A 20,191-nucleotide genomic window follows, 5' to 3' on the forward strand; every position below is an offset into this window, starting at 1 on the left:
TTTTTTCCTATCCAGATGGGTCACTAGGATCGCGGAGGTTCCCCAGTGATCAAGAGTGCCGTGTGATGCTGTGAGTCTCCCATTGAGAGCGGTATCCAACCTTGATTACAGAAGAGCTCACCCTTGCACGTCCACCATGTTGGGCTGCTTGCGCCGCCCCCCTCTATATGTTTTTTTTTATTTATTTATCTTTGTATTCAGTATAAACTGCCTTTATAAAAGTGAAAAGAACACATGGCCATGATTTGTAATAGAAAATAGACTTTAATTTCCACTGTAATTTCACTTTGTTTTAATACAATAAGATGTAACAACCTTTAGTTTCTCTCAGACATATTACTCAAAATGTTTAAATCATGTATATGAAAGAGCAGAAAGAAAACATTTTTTTTTTTTTTGCAATATTAAAAGTTAAAGGGACATGAAACCCAAAATGTTTATTTCACAATTTAGATACAGCATGTAAGTTTTAACAACTTTCCAATTTAATTCAATTATTAAAATGTCTCTCTTGGTATCCTTTGTTAAATGAGCAGCAACGCACTTTTGGGAGCTAGCTGGACACACTGTGGGCAAGATTACATGTGGTGCGGCAAATCAGTTGTGAAAACACTACGCGCGTTATGGCTTTTTTGCATCTGGAGTTGTGCAGCTATTACAAGTTTCAAAATAACTTATTCACGTATTCCCCCATAGCAGTCAATGGAGTAGACAAATAGAAAAAATAAACACTAAAATCCTAATCTGTTGCGCAAACCCCATGACATTTTCTCCTCAAAAAGTGTACATGAAAATGCGAATATTTCACATTGTGAGAATGTTTTTGTAACGGAATATGTTCTATTTATTTATAAATAAATATTTCACTATATATGTGATGATTTTTGGACTGATATATCTATCTATAGCAAGATATGTATGACGTTTTCTCCTGGAAAAGTGTACATGAAAATGCGAATATTTCATATTGTGAGAGTGTTTTCGAAAAAGGAATATGTTCTAAAATAAATATTTCACTATATAGGTGATGATTTTTGGACTTATACAGTTTATCTATAGCAAGATATGTATATGATTATATATATCTAGATATCTCGAGATCTATATGCGATGATCTCTTTGAAGATCCCTCTGAGATATTATTTAATGTGCATAAGATTGTAATGTGAAATATTTTCATTATCTCAGGAGTTAAACATATCTCTATACATATAAATCCATGTTTCTCTATGTATGTGTATGTATGTCAATATAAAATCCCTGCGTCTGCATTTTTTTTTCTAAAACTCAAGATCTTCTGTCTTTTAGCTCTTATAACTTTTGTGTGCAATATTTTTTTAATTTAATTTTTAAAATATGAGTGTATCTGTACTTTTTAATGTATTTTTGAAGTTTTTCGTGAAACTTTTTGCCTCGGAAAACTGTTAACTACAGCTCTTCGAGCGCGGAGAGGATTGTTGCATTAAAGGCGAATGTGTGCGCGCAATCGCGATTTCTCAAGACTTATCATACCTGTGCAATGGAAATTGATTGCGAAAACCCATACCGCGTAATCTTGCCCTGTGTGAGCAAATAGCATTTATGTATAGCCACCAATCAATAGCTTGCTCCTAGCAGTGCATTTCTACCAAGAGAAGTAAGCAAATTACATACTAGAATTATATTGGAAAGTCATTTTAAATTGCATGTTATCTGACTCATTAAAGAAAAGTTTTCAAATTAAACTTTTATATTTCAGATAGAGCCGGACATTTTAAACAGCTTTCCAGTTTATTTCTGTTACCAAATTTGCTTTGTTCTATTGGTATCCTTTTTTAAAGAGTAAATCTAGGTAGGCTTTGAGTTTCTTAAGAACTCTACAAACATTCTTTGTAGATGTGTTATACATTGTTGAGCTCCTAATAAAGCAAATTTGTCAACAGAAGTAAATTGGAAAATTGTTTACAATCTCATGTTCTAGCTAAGCCAGGAACGTTTAACTGAGGCTTTAATGTCCCTTTAACCCCTTAATGACAACTGACGTACCAGGTACGTCATGCATTAACAAGCAGTTAATGACAATAGACGTACCTGGTACGTCTGTGGTCTAACAGAGTGCTGGAAGCGATTAAGATCGCTTCCAGCAGCTCTGAGGGTATTGCAGTGATGCCTCGATATGGAGGCATCCTACAATACCCCTTTACAAGCCTCCGATGCAGAGAGAGCCACTCTGTGGCCCTCTCTGCACCGGAGCATCGTTGGTGGGTGGCAGCAAAGGAGGGAGGCGGGTGGGCGGCCTGTGATGTGGAGGGGGGGCGGGATCGGAGGCCGGATCAGAGGAGGAATTTGTCAGGGGGCGCGCACAGACACGCATGCACGGGGGCGGCGGGCGCGTGCACGGGCGGGAGCGGGTGGGAACCGCTACACTACAGAAAAATAAAAAATTGGGGGAAAATTGGGGTAATTTTTATTTCTAAACAATAGAAGAGTTCTGAGAGAGGGGAGGGGGAAGCTACACTACAGAAAAGGGAAAACAAATATTCAAATTATTTTTTTTAATAAACTGGGTACTGGCAGACAGCTGCCAGTATCCAAGATGGCGCCCATTAAGCTAGAGGGGTAGGGTTAGAGAACTGTTTGATGGGGGATCCGTGAGGTTGGGGGCTAAGGGGGGATTCTACACAGCAGCATATGTAAATATGCTAAAAAACAAACAAACCAAATATACCTTTTTTTTTAGTACTGGCAGACTTTCTGCCAGTACTTAAGATGGCGGGGACAATTGTGGGGTGGGGGAAGGAAGAGAGCTGTTTGGGAGGGATCAGGGGGTCTGATGTTTCAGGTGGGAGGCTGATCTCTACACTAAAGCTAAAATTAACCCTGTAAGCTCCCTACAAGCTACCTAATTAACCCCTTTACTGCTAGCCATAATACACGTGTGATGCGCAGTGGCATTTAGCGGCCTTCTAATTATCAAAAAGCAACGCCAAAGCCATATAAGTCTGCTATTTCTGAACAAAGGGGATCCCAGAGAAGCATTTACAACCATTTGTGCCATAATTGCACAAGCTGTTTGTAAATAATTTCAGTGAAAAACCTAAAGTTTGTGAAAAAGGAAACAATTTTTTTTTATTTGATCGCATTTGGCAGTGAAATGGTGGCATGAAATATACCAAAATGGGCCTAGATCAATACTTTGGGTTGTCTACTACACTACACTAAAGCTAAAATTAACCCTACAAGTTCCCTACAAGCTCCCTAATTAACCCCTGCAATGCTGGGCATAATACACGTGTGGTGCGCAGCGGCATTTAGAGGCCTTCTAATTACCAAAAAGCAACGCCAAAGCCATATATGTCTGCTATTTCTGAACAAAGGGGATCCCAGAGAAGCATGTACAACCATTTGTGCCATAATTGCACAAGGTGTTTGTAAATGATTTTAGTAAGAAACCTAAAATTGTGAAAAATTTTAAGTTTTTTTTTATTTGACCATATTTGGCGGTGAAATGGTGGCATGAAATAGACCAAAATGGGCCTATATCAATATTTTGGGTTGTTTACTACACTACACTAAAGCTAAAATTACCCCAAAAAGCTCCCTAATTAAAACCTTCACTGCTGGGCATAATACACGTATGTGCCGCAGTGGCATTTAGCGGCCTTCTAATTACCAAAAAGCAACGCCAAAGCCATATATGTCTACTATTTCTGAACAAAGGGGATCCCAGAGAAGCATTTACAACCATTTATGCCATAATTGCACAAGCTGTTTGTAAATAATTTCATTGAGAAACCGAAAGTTTGTGAAAAAATTTGTGAAAAAGTGAACAATTTTTTGTATTTGATCGCATTTGGCGGTGAAATGGTGGCATGAAATATACCAAAATGGGCCTAGATCAATACTTTGGGATGTCTTCTAAAAAAAAATATACACATGTCAAGGGATATTCAGGGATTCCTGAAAGATATCAGTGTCCCAATGTAACTAGCGCTAATTTTGAAAAAAAGTGGTTTGGAAATAGCAAAGTGTTACTTGTATTTATTGCCATATAACTTGCAAAAAAAAACATTGGGTATTTCTAAACTCAGGACAACATTTAGAAACTATTTAGCATGGGTGTTTTTTGGTGGTTGTAGATGTGTAACAGATTTTGGGACTAAAAGTTATAAAAAGTGTTTTTTTTTTTTTCATTTTTTCCTCATATTTTATATTTTTTTTATAGTAAATTATAAGATATGATATAAATAATGGTATCTTTAGAAAGTCCATTTAATGGCGAGAAAAACAGTATATAATATGTGTGGGTACAGTAAATGAGAAAGAGGAAAATTACAGCTAAACACAAACACCGCAAAAATGTAAAAATAGCCTTTGTCCCAAACGGACAGAAAATTGAAAAGTACTGTTGTCATTAAGGGGTTAAGTAAAAGATGTTTACATTTAAAGTGAAACTAATAGGAAGTGCATGGTTGTGTTCTCTGGCTAATAGAGACAAATAACAGAAAAAAGTTGGCTTATTTAGTACAGGAAGATACATTTAAAAGAAAACAAAAAAACTAGCACTATAATACAATTTTTGAGTCTCTTAAATAGAACAAATTATAAACTGAGTATTAGGTCCCTTTAAATGCAATATGTATAAAAACAAAACATTCCAGAACAATCACTAAGTAATTAGTTGAGAAGTTACTTTTATTTAATTTTACATTTTTTTTTTCAAATAGACAGATGACTACTATGGAAATATGCAACAGGATATGCAGCGATATGACTCAATTTTAATAAAAGCATCTCCATTCTCATTGGTTAATGTTGTTTTATGAATTCTATTCACAAACGGTCAATCATGTCTTCCTTTTTTAGCTAATGCCCTCTATATAACATATTAATTGGTGAGACAGGAGAGCCTGAATAGGTTATTTATGAATGTAGATCACTGCTATGCATACTATTCTTACTAAAGTCTGATGCACCTCCTGATAACCAAGGTCTATGAATATGTTGATATTTTTAAGCAATGATTCATGGCTCCAACCTCCAGAACCTCAGTAGACATATCCATGTCTGAGCACATTTTGATGAAGTCATCTGTGCATAAGATATGGATATACTGAAATTCTGGATCTTTAAGGTGTCAATGAGGATCACCATTAATGTTCTTTTAACCTGTATTTGTGGATCTCTAATGATAACCTGACATGGGTAACAATACATATTTTCACCACTGTAAAATAGAATAGCTGTATACATTTTTACAGGTACTAGTTTTTAAGCCGGCATAGAATAGTATCCTTCATGCAGAGTCCTCCTTTTCCATCGAGTCCACTAAAATAGTCTCATCACTGTAAGGAAGAACTTGTGACACCACATGCTGATTTCTAGACATAAATCCAGAAGAGAGAGGTTTTCCTTTGTACAGTACCAATAATACCGTTGAAACTATTCCTACGAGGAGGGCAACAGTGATGATCAAAGTAATTAATAAAGCTTTTTGACCTGCAAAACAAGAATATAAATTGTAATAATCCATTGTCTATTCAAAATGATGCAATTTTTTAAATTTGTAAACACCATCTAAATAATATTTTTTAAAATGTTGTCATAATTGTTCTGTTTTTATGACTAAATTAATATGGCATATAAAATAAGAAATACTACAACCTGTCTTACCAATGCTTACATTAAAAAAAAAATTGATGTTTACCTGATAAATATATTTCTTTCATGATGATGAGAGTCCAAGAGCCATCACATGTGGGATTAAACTCCAGTCCACTACACTTGAGGCTTCAACCTATAGCTAAGGGTCAGACAACCAAGTCCTGGAGATTTCCATCCTATTTATACAATAACGTAGAGTTAAAAAAATGCCTTACACAAGCTTGGACACAATACACGACTGACAATGAACAGCATTTGGAAGATAAGGATCTGTTCTGACACGCCTCTAAGGCAGTTATGAGATGACATATCACATCCTTTACGGCCCATTATAACAAATTGTCCAAAAAAATAGATGGACAATTTTTGTCCCAATTAACAGAAGATTATAATAGATATCTCTCCGCTCCCTCTCGATTAACAAGACAAACTTACTATGACCTAAAAACAACTAGACACTTTTTTAGCCCAGCAAGACTACAAATACAATATTCATAGACAAGGACACTTTTACAGGCATGGAAACAAAGCAGGCAAATTGCTAGCTAACCTAGTTAGGGCTAGGGATCCTAGGAGATATATAACATCATTACAGACACAGTAAGGCATGATCACACAGACGAAAGAGATTATGGATGAATTTGTCACATATTATCAGTCACTATATTCCCAGCAATATATAGACACAGAGAAGAAAGACAAGTTCTGGGGGGATGTTGTGGTTCCTGCTATGACAGATGACCAGAGAAAAAAACTGAATGCCCCAATAAATACTCAGGGAATATCTAGAGCGATTAAACATCTTAAACTGGGAAAGGCAGCAGGCCCAGATGGGCTGCCGGCAGAATACTATAAACTCCTAGGGGAGGAAGTTGGCCCCATATTAGCAGTTAGTCAAACTACTTAACGAACAGGTCTCAGCCTAATGTACGGTTTACGGAGGCTAATATCTGTATCCTACCCAAGCCGGACAGAAACCCCATACGTACCTCCTCGTACAGACCAATATCGCTGCTTAACAGCTACTACAAGTTACTGACTAAAATATTGGCAGATAGATTAGCACGGGTCCTCCCTTTGCTGGTCCACCCTGATCAGACCGGATTTATCATGGGACGTTCATCCGTGGTAAATATAAGAAAAACTCTAGCTATATCTTCATATTATTGGTACACAACCCATTCCGGCAAACAATCAGATCTACAAGATGCATGTCTTTTGGCGTTGGACGCCGAAAAGGCCTATGATAGGATAGAGTGGGACCATCTATACACATCCATGACCCATTTCGGAATCACTGGCACTTTTTTAATCTTATCCAGAAACTATATTCAGCCCCTACAGCATCAATAATTATAAATGGTGGCTTGTCCACATCCTTCACTCTACATAGAGGGACCCGGCAAGGCTGCCCCCTATCCCCACTCCTCTTTGATCTGGCCATAGAACCATTAGCTTGTTATATTAGGCAACATAGCAACGGAATTGATATTAAAGGCTGCAGACAACATTTGTCACTATATGCTGACGACCTTTTGCTATTCATAGAAGACCCAATGTCCAATGTACCTAAACTCCTAGACATTATTGACACATTAGGATCTTTTTCTGGATACAAAATCAATAAAGACAAATCTGAAGCCACATGGCTTAAAAACACTAAGCATCACACCCTTAACAGTACTGGCCTTCATACGACGGAGGGTACATTTAAATATTTAGGCATTCAAATCCACATAGATCCCAATAAACTTTGCCTAAGATACTTTATCCATTACAAATGCTTCCCTTACTGCTATCACAAAAAGATGCCAAGGCAATACCCTCTGCTCTGGGCAACTTTATCTGGAAAGGAAAAAAGCAAAGGATTAGCAGGATTGGTTTGGCCATGCCATTTGATTGAGGGGATTGCGCCTACCGAAACGTCCTATGGTACAACTGGGCGACACTGACTAAGACTGTACTAGATTGGCTAGTGGGAAATGGACAGTTTACAATTCCTACTCTAGAGACAGGTCTTACATATCCACTACACCTAGCTTTCTTGCCTCACGCAAAGTTGAATTCCTTGCCCCGAGGAATTAAGCATCATGTACTATTTAGAGATCCCCTGAGAGCCTGGGCCAAATTGTGTAAATTATGGGGTATACAGTTTACTACCAGTGGGTTCCTTCCTATACAGGGTAACCTCTCCTTTTTTCCTGGATACAGTACGGAAGTGTTTTGAGTGTGGCAGGAGAAAAACCTCACTCAAATCAGACAACTTTTTAATCCACTGACCCTTGACATTCACCCTTTTCAGGAGTTACAAAATACTTATCAACTTCCAAACACACATAGATTCGCGTATCTTCAATGCCGACATTACGTTATGACATTAAAAATGGAAGGCCATCTAAACACAGAAAATAATTATATCACTGCATTGTGCTCACTGGCCAAACAGGGCTCATTTAAGTTAGCAATTACATATGATCTCATACTCAAGCATCACAATGCTTTAGCCATTCAAAAAATATCAGTGAAGTGGTCTAGGTGCAGAGGGATGGAGATTGATGGTGAGAAACTTACAAATAGCTTCACGAGGGTGAGGGACACAACATTATCCGCAAACCTGAGAAAAACACATACTAAAATCCTTCAACAAGCATATATCACCCCACCCATCAGGGCCAAGTGGGTTGCTGGAGCAAGGGATGTTTGTATTAAATGTAATCAGGGGAATCCTGACTTGGTTCACTTATTCTGGGACTGTCCCAAGTTAAAGTGATTCTGGGGCAAGATAATATACTGGCTGACTAAGGTGACCAAAAAGCAGATATCCATATCAGCGCAACAGGTTTTGTTTTTACTTCCGGAACATGAAACACACTCACAGGGTACCTTGACTAATATGGCAATTTTGAGTTTATATTAAAAGAGAATCTCAGAGGAAACTGGTGCTTCTCTGGCACTGCAACATAAAACGCCCAATTTTCTAACATAATTCTATCACACTTGCATTACTTCAGGGGACAAGCAGGTGGCTTGTGACCTGGGGGCGCTCCGGGTAAGTAGGATTTGCACCACATTCTACCGGTGCATGTTATTATTTGATTTTACTTTATGTTGTTAATTGTTATTATTGAATAGAAAATGGAAAATGAGGGGTAAAAAGCATGAACAATGACTTTTGGATTATACTAATGAAGGACTATTATGAACTTTTCATTGGACAGCGATATCATCAAGGCCTTGTATTGGTAGTGATGTAAAACCTTTTCTATGTATGTAAGGAGACCTATCAATGTCCTTGGTTTATGTAAATACCTCTTTGGTTGAATAAATAAAGTTTAAAAAACAAACAAACTCCAGTCCACTAGGAGGAGGCAAAAACCACACAACATAATAGAGCTTTTAATCTTCCCTTTTACTTTCCCATAATCCCTCAGGCATACAAATGGCCAACAGAAATTAGAAATAAAGGAAAGAGAAAGCATGGTAAGAGAAGTACTGCTGCCAAAAAAAGGTTTGTCTCGTGGACTTTCACCATAATGAAAGTAATCAGTTTATTATGTAAGCATAAATTTTGTTTTCTTTCATACAGGTGGCGAGAATCCACAATCCTTTACTCATGAGAATTACTTCTCTACCACTAGGATGAGGCAAAGATTTCCAAATCCCAAAAGCTCTATAAAACCCCTCCAAACTCACACATACCTCAGTCTTTACTTTGCCGTTAGAGGTGGTCAAAGAATGAATATGTGCAGTGTTCTTCAGAGAAGGGGGTCTTCAGTCTATGTTGAGGCCTGGTTCCCCTCAGAGCACAGTGCTTGTTAGAGAAATGGTTTTGGAGTATGGTCTATTCTATGATACAATGGTTTTGCCTCATGGGAAATCCTTCACATATCCTCTGTATATTCGGTCGCAGGGACTCGTCTTCTGCCTTCCTTTACAGATCTACGTTATACTCCTATCTCCATTAACACTGCTGTTATGTTTCAGTACTGGTGTGGGTGTCTACTACTGGTTTGTTAGTGGATGAGTGTCTATGAATAAGTATATATTTTATTCTATATATAGACACTCATATAAGCTTTATTTATGGGCACTTTTATATGTTTAAAAGTTGATTATATATATATATATATATATATATATATATATATATATAAAGTTCATGGGGATTTGCATTCTCACCTTATATATAATGTAACGGGGTGTCAGGAACATAGATATTCACTTCAAATTTATAGGACTGCACACTCTGGACTTGTAACAAACAAAAAAAATTTTTGTGCAGTGACGTTTCAGGGAGCCAACTGTCCCCTTCACCAGACCATCTATATATAGACACTAATATAAGCTTTATTTATGGATACTTTTATATGTTTAAAAGTTTTTATATATATATGGCCCCGTGATGGATTCTTACCACTCCCCTTGCTTTTTTGTGCGCTTACATTTTGGAACGCTTTAGTTTTCGCATGCAGGCTCTCGACACTGAAATAAGCTTGTCAGTTTAGCGCGCCCTTTTTTTCTGTATTTTCTGTATTTGCATGCTAGTTTTAAGAGGGGGTATAGGTTTCCCTTTCCTCAAGAGCTTGCTTAAAGGGGGTGCTTTTTATATGGTACTTTTGCATTGCTTTTGCTATTATGGAGCAGTAAAAATCTGTCCCTAACGTTACCCTAGAAATTGAGTCTCCTGTACACCTTTCTACTAATATCAAGTGTGTTTATTGTAAATAAACTGAAGTCCCTTATTCAGCTCATTTATGTGGTTCATATTTAGAATTGTTCAAATGTTTCCAATGTTTCTCAGGGTTATAATGCACCTACTGTCTGTTCATTACAGGAAGATGCTGATGGAGTACCTCCAGCTTTAAAAATTGTTATTACTTCTGCAATTACGAAGGCACTAGGTGCCCTTCTGCTTCAAATAAACGTAAAAGGTAAATTCAAGTTTTGCCTTCTACTAGTAATGTGTGTCCTGATACTGGGAGTGAGGAACCCTCATCTGATGTTGAGCCTGATAATTCCTCTTTTCAATTTAAGGTTGAACATATTCATTCTCTTTAAAACGAGGTTTTGCTTACTTTAGAGGTTGAAAATCCTAAACCATCTGATATTAAACTTTGTAATCGTTTAAATTCAGTATATAAACCTGTTTCTAATTTCCCTGAGATTTTTCCTGTTACTGATGCTTGCTGTTTCTGATTTGATTGCTAAGGAATGGTCTGAACCAGGGGTGTCTTAATCCTTCTGCAAGGTTTAAAAAGCTATATCCTTTACTTGCTGCTAATCTAGAGTTATGGAAATCCATTCCAAAGGTAGATGGGGCAAATACCTCTCTAGCCAAGTGTACTACTATTCCTTTGGAAGACAGTACACTTCTTTTAAAGAACCATTAGACAAAAAATTTGAATCTTTTCAAAGCAGGGCCTTTTTACATACTGGTTATGTTTTTAGACCTGCTGTATCTATTGATGATGTAGGTGCAGCTTCTACTTATTGGTAAGACAGTCTTGCTCAGCAGTTTTCTACTGACCCTGTTATTTCTAATCTGTTGAGTTTGCATCAAAGCGCAAATTATTTTATCTATGATGCTGTATTTGATATTATGAAAATCAATGTGAAGAGCAAGTCTTTGTCTATTCTTGGCGGAAGGCCTTGTGGCTTAAGTCCGGAATGCTGACATGGTGTCTCAGTCTAGGTTGATATCTCTTTCTTTTCAAGGAAATAAATTATTTGGGTCTAATCTAGATTGTATTATATCTACTATTACTGGGAGCTTTTCTTCCTCAGGACAAGAAGTCTAAGAAAAAATTCAATGCTACTAATTGGTTTTGTTCCTTTCATGAGAACAAGGAACAGAAAACTGACCTCTCTAAAGTAAGGTATCTCTGGTTCAGTCTGGAGGCCTATTGCCAGTTGGAACAAGTGCAAACAGGGTGAGAAGTCTGCCCCAGCCTCCAAATCTGCATGAACATGCTGGCCCTAATACAGGTGTTCTTGCAGGGGGCAGATTCAAGCTTTTTCAAGTGGCTTGGTTTTAATCTGTCCCAGATCCATGGATTCAGAATATTGTTTCTCAGGGATATCGGATTTGATTCAGGACAAGGCCTCCTAGAGGAAGGTTTTTTTTCTGTCCAATGTTCCAAGGAATCCTGTAAAAGCTCAGGCTTTTCTTCAATCTGTCTCAGATCTGGAAAGAATGGAAGTGATTGTACCAGTTCCTTTACAGGAACAGAGGATGGGATTTTTTTTAAATCCTTTATTGTTTCAAAGAATAAAGGCACTTTCAGACCAGTTTTAGATCTAAAGACTCTTTACAAGTTTGTCAGGGTTCCATCTTTCAGACTATTCTGCCTTTTGTTCATCAAGGTCAGTTTATGTCCACAATAGATTTAAATGATGCTTACCTTCATATTCCTATCCATCCAGAACATCACCAGTTTCTGAGGTTTGCTTTTCTGGAGAAGCATTTTCAGATTGTTGCTCTTCCATTTAGTTTAGCTACAACTCAAAGAATATTTACCAAGGTTTTGGGTGCCCTTTTATCTGTGATCAGAGCTGAGGGTATTGCAGTGTTTTCTTACCTGGTCGATATCTTGGTTTGGGCTCAGTTTTTTCCTTTAGCAGAATCTTACACCAAACAACTGCTATTGTGTCTTCAAAAACATGGTTGGAAGATCAATTTATCAAAGAGTTCTTTGATCCTCAGACAAGTATTTTTTTCCTTGGTTTCCATATAGATTCAGTGTCTATGACTCTTTCTCTCACAGAACAGAAAATGATGAAATTGGTCTAAGCCTGTCTGAACCTCCAGTCTCTTTCATTCCCTACAGTGGCTCAGTGTATGGAGGTTCTAGGTCTCATGATAGCAGCTTCAGAAGCAATTCCATTTGCTCAGTTTCACATTTTCCTCTCCAACTTTGTATGCTGCGTCAGTGGTGCAGGGATTATTCTCAGCTATTTCAAAAGATATGCTTAGATTCCAGTAAAAGTCAGTTTCTGACTTGGTGGCTGAATCAGTTAATTACTCAAGGGACTTCTTTTTGCTCATCCTACATGGTCTGTGATCACCACAGATGCAAGTCTTTCAGGTCGGGGAGCAGTTTGGGGGTCTCTGACTTCACAGGGGTTTTGGGATCCTCGGGAGGTGAGGCTTCCAATCAATGTTCTAGAACTCTGTGCTATTCTCAGGACCCTTCAAGTTTGGCCTCTGTTGAAAAGCGAGTCTTTTCTCTGTTTCCAGTAAGCCAATGTTACAGCAGTAGCTTATGTCAATCATGTTCCCTGGCTATGCGAGAATTATCTCAAATACTCTCTTGGGCAGAATCCAATTTTTGCCTAATTTCTGCAGTTCACATCCCAGGAGTGAACAATTAGGAAGCAGACTCTCAATCGTCAGTCTTTTCATCCAGGGGAATGGTCTTCTCATCAGGATGTGTTCAATCTTATTGTGGCTCTTTGGGGTCTACCAGAGATAGACCTGATGGCCTCTCGTTTGAACAACAAACTCCCCAGATACTTTGCAAGGTCCAGGGATCCTCAAGCAGTGGCAGTGGATGCTCAAGTGGTTCCTTGGTCATTTCAGCCAGCTTATCTGTTTCTTCCTCTGATTCTTCCCAGAGTGATTTCCAAGATAAAGCAAGATAAGTCATTTGTAATCCTGATTGCTCCAGCATGGCCACACAGGATTTGGTATGGAGCTCTGGTCCAGATCTCCATTTGCCCTCCTTGGCTTTTTCCTCTATGGTCACACCTTCTGCCTCAAGGTCCTTTCTTCCATCTGGATGTAAAGTCTCTAAACTTGATGGCATGGAAATTGAACGCTTATTTCTGAGGCATAAAGGTTTCTCAGATTCTGTAATTGAGTCTCTTATTCCGGCTCGTAAGCTTGTGTCTAGGAAAATTTATTACAAGGTTTGTTTAATTCATGTTTTTTTCTGGCATTCTTTTAGAATTTCTATGATCCTTCAGTTTTTGCAGAATGGTTTAAATAAAGGTTTGTCTGCCAGTTCCTTGAAAGGACAGATTTCTGCTCTTTTAGTTTTGTTTCACAGAAAGATTGCTAGTCTTCCTAATATTCATTGTTTCGTTCAGGCTTTGGTTCATATTAAATTATTAAGCCTCCTTCTTGGAATCTTAACCTGGTGTTAAGTGTTTTGCCAACTTCCTGCTTTTGACATTGAACTACTTTTATTGAAAGTGTTGTTTCTTTTGGCTATTTCTTCTGCTAGAAGAGCTTCTGAATTGTCTGCTCTTTCTTAAGAGTCTCCTTATCTGATTTTTCATGCATTTCATTTTTTCATGCATTTCATTCTTGTGAACTGTTGGTGCAATACCGCCCCCTGCAGATTCGCGGCCAATCGGCCGCTAGCAGGGGGTGTCAATCAACCCGATCATATTCAATCGGTTGATTTCTGTCCGCCGCCTCAGAGCAGGTTCATAACTTGTGTTTCTGGCGAACCTGAAGGCATGACAGAAACACATGGCATAGACTGAACCTGACAAATTCTCAAAACTAGGTTAAAGTTTCATGTCAGAGAAGCTGGTCTGATTACTGGTCCTATTCTTAGCAAAGCCTGAACAAAGGCTTGAATATTGCAAATGTAACACCTCTAAAAGAACCTTTTAACTTTATATGATCTATCAAAACAGAGTGTCTATCTATGGCTGACATTTCCTTTCTGGCCCTCTGAACTACGTGATGCGAATAACTCTTTCTCTAAGCCGCACAGCTAAGAGATTGGCATGATGCTTATATTAGTTTTTATCAGAACAATTTATTTTCAACCTAATTAAATTTACACTTAGCCACTGAATAGGACACAGGTTTCGAGTGGCAACTTTTAGCATGTAATAAACTGTTACCTAAAATGGGTTTCCTATAAACCTCAGAGTTGATAGCTCCTTTTAAGGTCCCCATTAGGTTAAAATCTAAAAAAATAATCAAATATTTATGGGACTGGTATGTAAACTTAGTATTGATCCAATTCATAAAATCGAGAACCTCATCCTCGCCCCAAGAGCAAATAAACAGCAAATCAGTCATGAAGCGCCGGTAAAAAGTGATTCGATGCCTACAGGAATTCTGTTCAGCATAAATGTGGGACAGCTCCCACAAATAAATGTACAGGTTGGCATATGACAGGGCAAAATGTGGCCCCTATTACTGTCCCACATTTCTGCAGTTAGAATTTACCATCAAACAGAAATAATTGTCAACAGGAACTCAGTCACATTAAGGACAAACTTCTGAAATTGTTCATTAAAACCTATCAATTTAATCAAAAAGTACTGGAAAGCTTCAAGACCCTTCTGATGGAGAATTTGACTGAGCAATCACATCAACAATTAAACTGGATATCCATTCCGCCCCAACTAGGAGGTTCAGCACATTTTTTATTCTTAATGTAACTTGGTAGGTTCATTACCAGTGGCTGTAACAAATCATCAAGCCACTGGGAAAGATTTTCCAACATGGACCCTATACCACTCACAATGGTTCTACCTTGTACAATTACCAAAGACTTGTGCACCTTCAGAAGATGATGACACTTTGGAATGACAAGGTGTTCAACATACTGGTATATAAAAGTATCCCTATCAACAAAGCCCTACTCCAGAGCATCATCCTAAAGGTTTGGGATCTAGGAGTCGGATCCTGATGTAATACTACATAATTCATAGGATCCCTTAATTGTCTCAGGGCTTCATTAATATATTGGGTTCTATTAAGAACCACAATAGAGCCACCCTTATTCTCTTGTTTGATAACCAAATCTAACCTACTGCTCAGACACCTAGATTTTGAGTTTTGCGTTATGAGTCAAATAGCAGCGTTGTGGCCCATAACGCATCTTTTTCCCTAACGCAGCCATTAAAAGTCTTGTCGGTATAGGTGTACTGCAAGCCTTATAGCCTGTACCGCAACGTCAGTCCCGCACTCCTAAAAAAATTAAGTTTTTTAATGGGATTCCCATAGTGCCGGTATTACGAATTTTGCGGTGAGGCTAAAAAGCGAGTGTTACAGCCTAAAACCACAAGATCTGTATCGCCATCTAAAGTCAGTAGTTATGAGTTTTACGCTACAAAGCACATAAAACTCATAACTAATGTGTTAAAAAGTACACTAACACCCATAAACTACCTATCAACCCCTAAACCGAGGCCCTCCCGCATCGCAAACACTATAATACATTTATTAACCCCTAATCTGCCACTCCCGATATCGCTGCCACTTTAAAAAAATATTAACCCTTATTCAGCCGCTCCCTGACATCCTCACCACTATACTAAAGTTATTAACTCCTAAACCGCCACCCTCCCGCATCGCACACACTATTTAAATATTATTAACCCCTAATCTGCCGTCCGCCAACATCGCCCTCACTATACTAAAGTTATTAAGCCCTACACCGCCGCCACTATAATAAACCTATTAACCCCTAAACCGAAAGCCCCACAACAAAATATACTAAACTAAACTATTAACCTCTAAACCGAAAGCCCCCCACATCACAATAAACTCATTTAAACTATTTACCCCTAAACCTAACGCCCCCACCTAACTTTATATTAAAATTTCCCTAGCTTAAAGGGACACTGAACCCACTTTTTTTCTTTCGTGATTAAGATAGAGCATGACATTTTAAGCAACTTTCTAATTTACTCCTATTATCAAATTTTCTTCATTCTCTTGGTATCTTTAGTTGAAATGCAAGAATGTAAGTTTAGATGCCGGTCCATTTTTGGTGAACAACCTGGGTTGTCCTTGCTGATTGGTGGATAAATTCCTCCAAAAATAAAAAAGTGCTGTTCAGAGTTCTGAAACCAAAAAAAGCTTAGATGCCTTCTTTTTTAAATAAAGATAGCAAGAGAAAGAAGAAAAATTGATAATAGGAGTAAATTAGAAAGTTGCTTAAAATTGCATGCTCTATCTGAATCGCGAAAGAAAAAATTTGGGTTCAGTCTCTCTTTAAATTAAATTAAAACTTACCTGTCAAATTAAAAAAACTAAGTTTAAACTAACTATTAAACTAATATAATAATTAAACTAAAATTAAACTAACTACCAATTAAATTAAACTACACATTAAAAAAAATCCTAACACTACTACAATTACAAAGTATCTAAATACAAAAACAAAAAAACATTAAGTTACAAAAAACACTAAAATAAGGAAAATAACAAACGAAATTATCCAAAATTAAAAATAATTTACACCTAATCTAATAGCCCTATCAAAATAAAAAAGCCCACCCAAAATAAAAAAAAAACCTAGCCTACAATAAAACTACCAATGGCCCTTAAAAGGGCCTTTTGTGGAGCATTGCCCCAAAGATATCAGCTCTTCTACCTGTAAAAAAAAACCCACAAAGACCCCCCGAACAGTAAAACCCACCACCCAACCAACCCCCAAAATAAAAAACCTATTTCTAAAAAAACCTAAGCTACCAATTGCCCTGAAAAGGGCATTTGTATGGGTATTGCCCTTAAAAGGGCATTTAGCTCTTTTACTGCCCAGACCCTAAACTAGTGTTCATCCAGGCGGCCTCTTCAATCTTCATCCCAGCGGCGAACTCCTGATCCAAGCGGCGAGAAGTCTTCATCCAGACGGCCTCTTCATTCTTCATCCAGGCAGCATCTTCTATCTTGATCTTGGAGGCGCGGAACAGGTCCATCCTGAAGACATCCGGCGTAGAGCATCCTCTTCATACGGTCGCCGCCGTACACTGATTCTTTAATACAAGGTACGCGATCCAAGTTGGAGTCCCTTGCATTCCTATTGGCTGTTTCAAATTTTTCAAATCAGCCAATAGGATTTAAGCAACTCTCAGTCTATTGGCTAATTTGGGATGAAGATCGTTCAAGCAGGACTTCAAAAATTGTAAGTGGATCGTCTTGGGGTTAGTGTTAGGCTTTTTAAAGGGTTTTTTGGGTGGTTTTTTTAGTTTAGGATCTGGGCAGTAAAAGAGCCTTTTAAGGGCAATTCCCATACAAATGCCCTTTTCAGGGCAATAGGTAGCTTAGGTTTTTTAGATAGTTTTTTTTATTTTGTGGGTTTGGGGGGTGGGGGTTTGTAATGTTAGTGGGTATTTGTATTTTTTTGTCACAAAAAGAGCTGATATTTTTAGGGCATTGCCCTACAAAAGGCCCTTTTAAGCGCCATTGGTAGTTTAATCTAGATTAGGTTTTTATTTTGGGGTGTTTTTTTATGGGTATTAGAATAGGAATATTTTTTTTATTTTTGATAATTTGTTTGTTATTTTGTGTAATGTATATTTTTAGGCGGTATTTTTTTTTTAGCAAAAGAGCTGTTTAACTTAGGGCAATGCTCTACAAAAGGCCCTTTTAAGGGCCCTTGGTAGTTTGAGGGGTGGGGGTTTGTAATAGTGTTAGGGGGTGTTTGTATTTTTTTTGGGGGGGGAAAAGAGCTGTTTATCTCAGGGCAATGCCCTACAAAAGGCCCTTTTAAGGGCCCTTAGTAGTTTATTCTAGATTAGGCTTTTTTTTATTTTGGGGTGTTTTTTTTTTTAAAGGGTATTAGAATAGGAATAATGTTTATTTTTTTGGATAATTTTTTTTTTGTAATTGTAGGTTTTAGTATAAGGCAGGTTAGGTTTTATTTGACAGGTAAGTTTGTATTTATTTTAACTAGGTAGTTAGTAAATAGTTAATAACTATTTACTAACTAGTCTACCTAGTTAAAATAAATACACACTTACCTGTGAAATAAAACCTAAGCTAGCTACAATATAACTATTAGTTATATTGTAGCTATCTTAGGTTTTATTTTACAGGTAAGTATTAAGTTTTAAATAGGTATTATTTAGTTAATAATTGTAAATTTAATTTATATCTATTTTAATTATGTTAAAGTTAGGGGGTATTAGGGTTAGGTTTAGGGGTAGGGTTAGAGTTAGGTGTAGGGGTTAATAGTTTAATTTACGTTGTTGCGATGTGGGGGGGCTAGCAGTTTAGGGGTTAATAGGTTTATTTAGTTAATAATTGTAATTTTAATTTAGCTATATTTTAATTATGCTAAAGTTAGGGGGTGTTAGGGTTAGGGTTACGTTAGGGTTAGGTTTAGGGGTTAATATAGTTTAATTTAGGTTGTTACGATGTGGGGGCTGGCCATTTAGGGGTTAATAGGTTAATTTAGTGGTAGTGATGTGAGAGGGCAGAGGTTTAGGGGTTAATAACTTTATTTAGTTGTGGGGATGTTGGGGAGCGGCGGAATAGGGGTTAATAACTAATATAGTTGCGGCAATGTTGGGGTGCGGCGGAATAGGGGTTAATAACTTTAGTATAATGGCGGCGATATCGGGAGTGGCAGATTAGGGGTTAATAATTTTATTTAGGCGTCAGCGATATTGGGAGCGGCAGATTAGGGGTTAATAACTTTATTTAGGTGTCGGCGATATCGGAAGCAGCAGATTACGGATTAATAACTGTAGGGAGGCGTCGGTGATGTCAGGGGCAGCAGATTAGGGGTGTTTAGACTCAGGGTTTATGTTAGGGTGTTAGCTTTAAACTGTATTTTCTTTTTCCCCATAGACATCAATGGGGCTGCGTTACGGAGCTTTTGTTTCCGCAAACGCAGGTGTTAGACTTTTTTTTTGCCGGCTCTCCCCATTGATGTCTATGGGGAAAGCGTGCACAAGCACGTCAAAACACTGCTTCTTTTTGGTGCGGTAGGGAGCTCAAAATCTACATATTGCCCGAGTAAGCCGGGTTTTTTTAAACTTGTAATGGCAGCGCTATAGGGGGTTAAATAATGCAACTTTTGTGGTGTTCTTTACTTTGCCTATAGTGCTCAAAACTCATAATCTAGGTGAGAGTTTGTAAAGCATGCCTCTCAGACCTGGTTATATTAAACTTATTAAAACGCAGTTGTTTCATTTTATAATCAACCGACTTCATAAGTCTGAATGGGCAGTCATTCAACAATATATAAGTCAAAACTGGGGAGAGTGAAAGTCAAGAAAATAGAATTAAATTAATTACTTTGTATGAAAAATGCAGACCCTTAAAAAGGAATAAAAATCCTCATTATAGAAGAGAGTTAATGAGAGTATTATTCACCCTCAAAATGACAGGGATTTCAGCATTTATTTATTTTTTATTAATAAATATTAAGCCATATCAAAAATATACTTTATTTTTATGTGTATATACTTCTGCACGTGATACTTACAGGGACAGACGCCCAAAAATATCATTAACATAACAAAACCCATAACCAAACATAATAAAAGCATGGCCAGCCGGGGGCATGTCCGGTTTATGGCCTAAGATGGCCGCTAAACTGGATATTACACAGCCATCCAGCACGAAACTGTACTTCATGATACAACAGATAATTAGCTAAATTGTATTAGATATATATATATATATATATATATATGAAGCAACAGGACTTTCCAGGCTGGGCCGCTGAGAACTTTTGGCGGGTCCTGAGGAGAGAGATCTCACTCAGCCCCCCCCCCGGGAAGTTGGGTAAGCAGAGCAACCTAAGATTCTCTGCACAATACTTCGAGTATGGAAGAGAAATTA

General features: G+C 37.7%; 1 protein-coding gene across 1 annotated transcript in view; it reads right to left on the reverse strand.

The window, feature by feature from the left end:
- Positions 1-244: 244 nt before the first annotated feature.
- Positions 245-20,191, reverse strand: part of CD302 (CD302 molecule) — a 97,708-nt gene continuing 77,761 nt past the window's right edge. Inside the window, exon 6 of the mRNA XM_053698350.1 lies at positions 245-5,478. Within this exon, the coding sequence (XP_053554325.1) occupies positions 5,276-5,478 (203 nt within the window). The 3' untranslated portion in view covers positions 245-5,275. The remainder of the gene's footprint in view (positions 5,479-20,191) is intronic.

This window comes from Bombina bombina, chromosome 1 (genome assembly GCF_027579735.1).
Source record: "Bombina bombina isolate aBomBom1 chromosome 1, aBomBom1.pri, whole genome shotgun sequence".
NCBI lineage: Eukaryota > Metazoa > Chordata > Amphibia > Anura > Bombinatoridae > Bombina > Bombina bombina.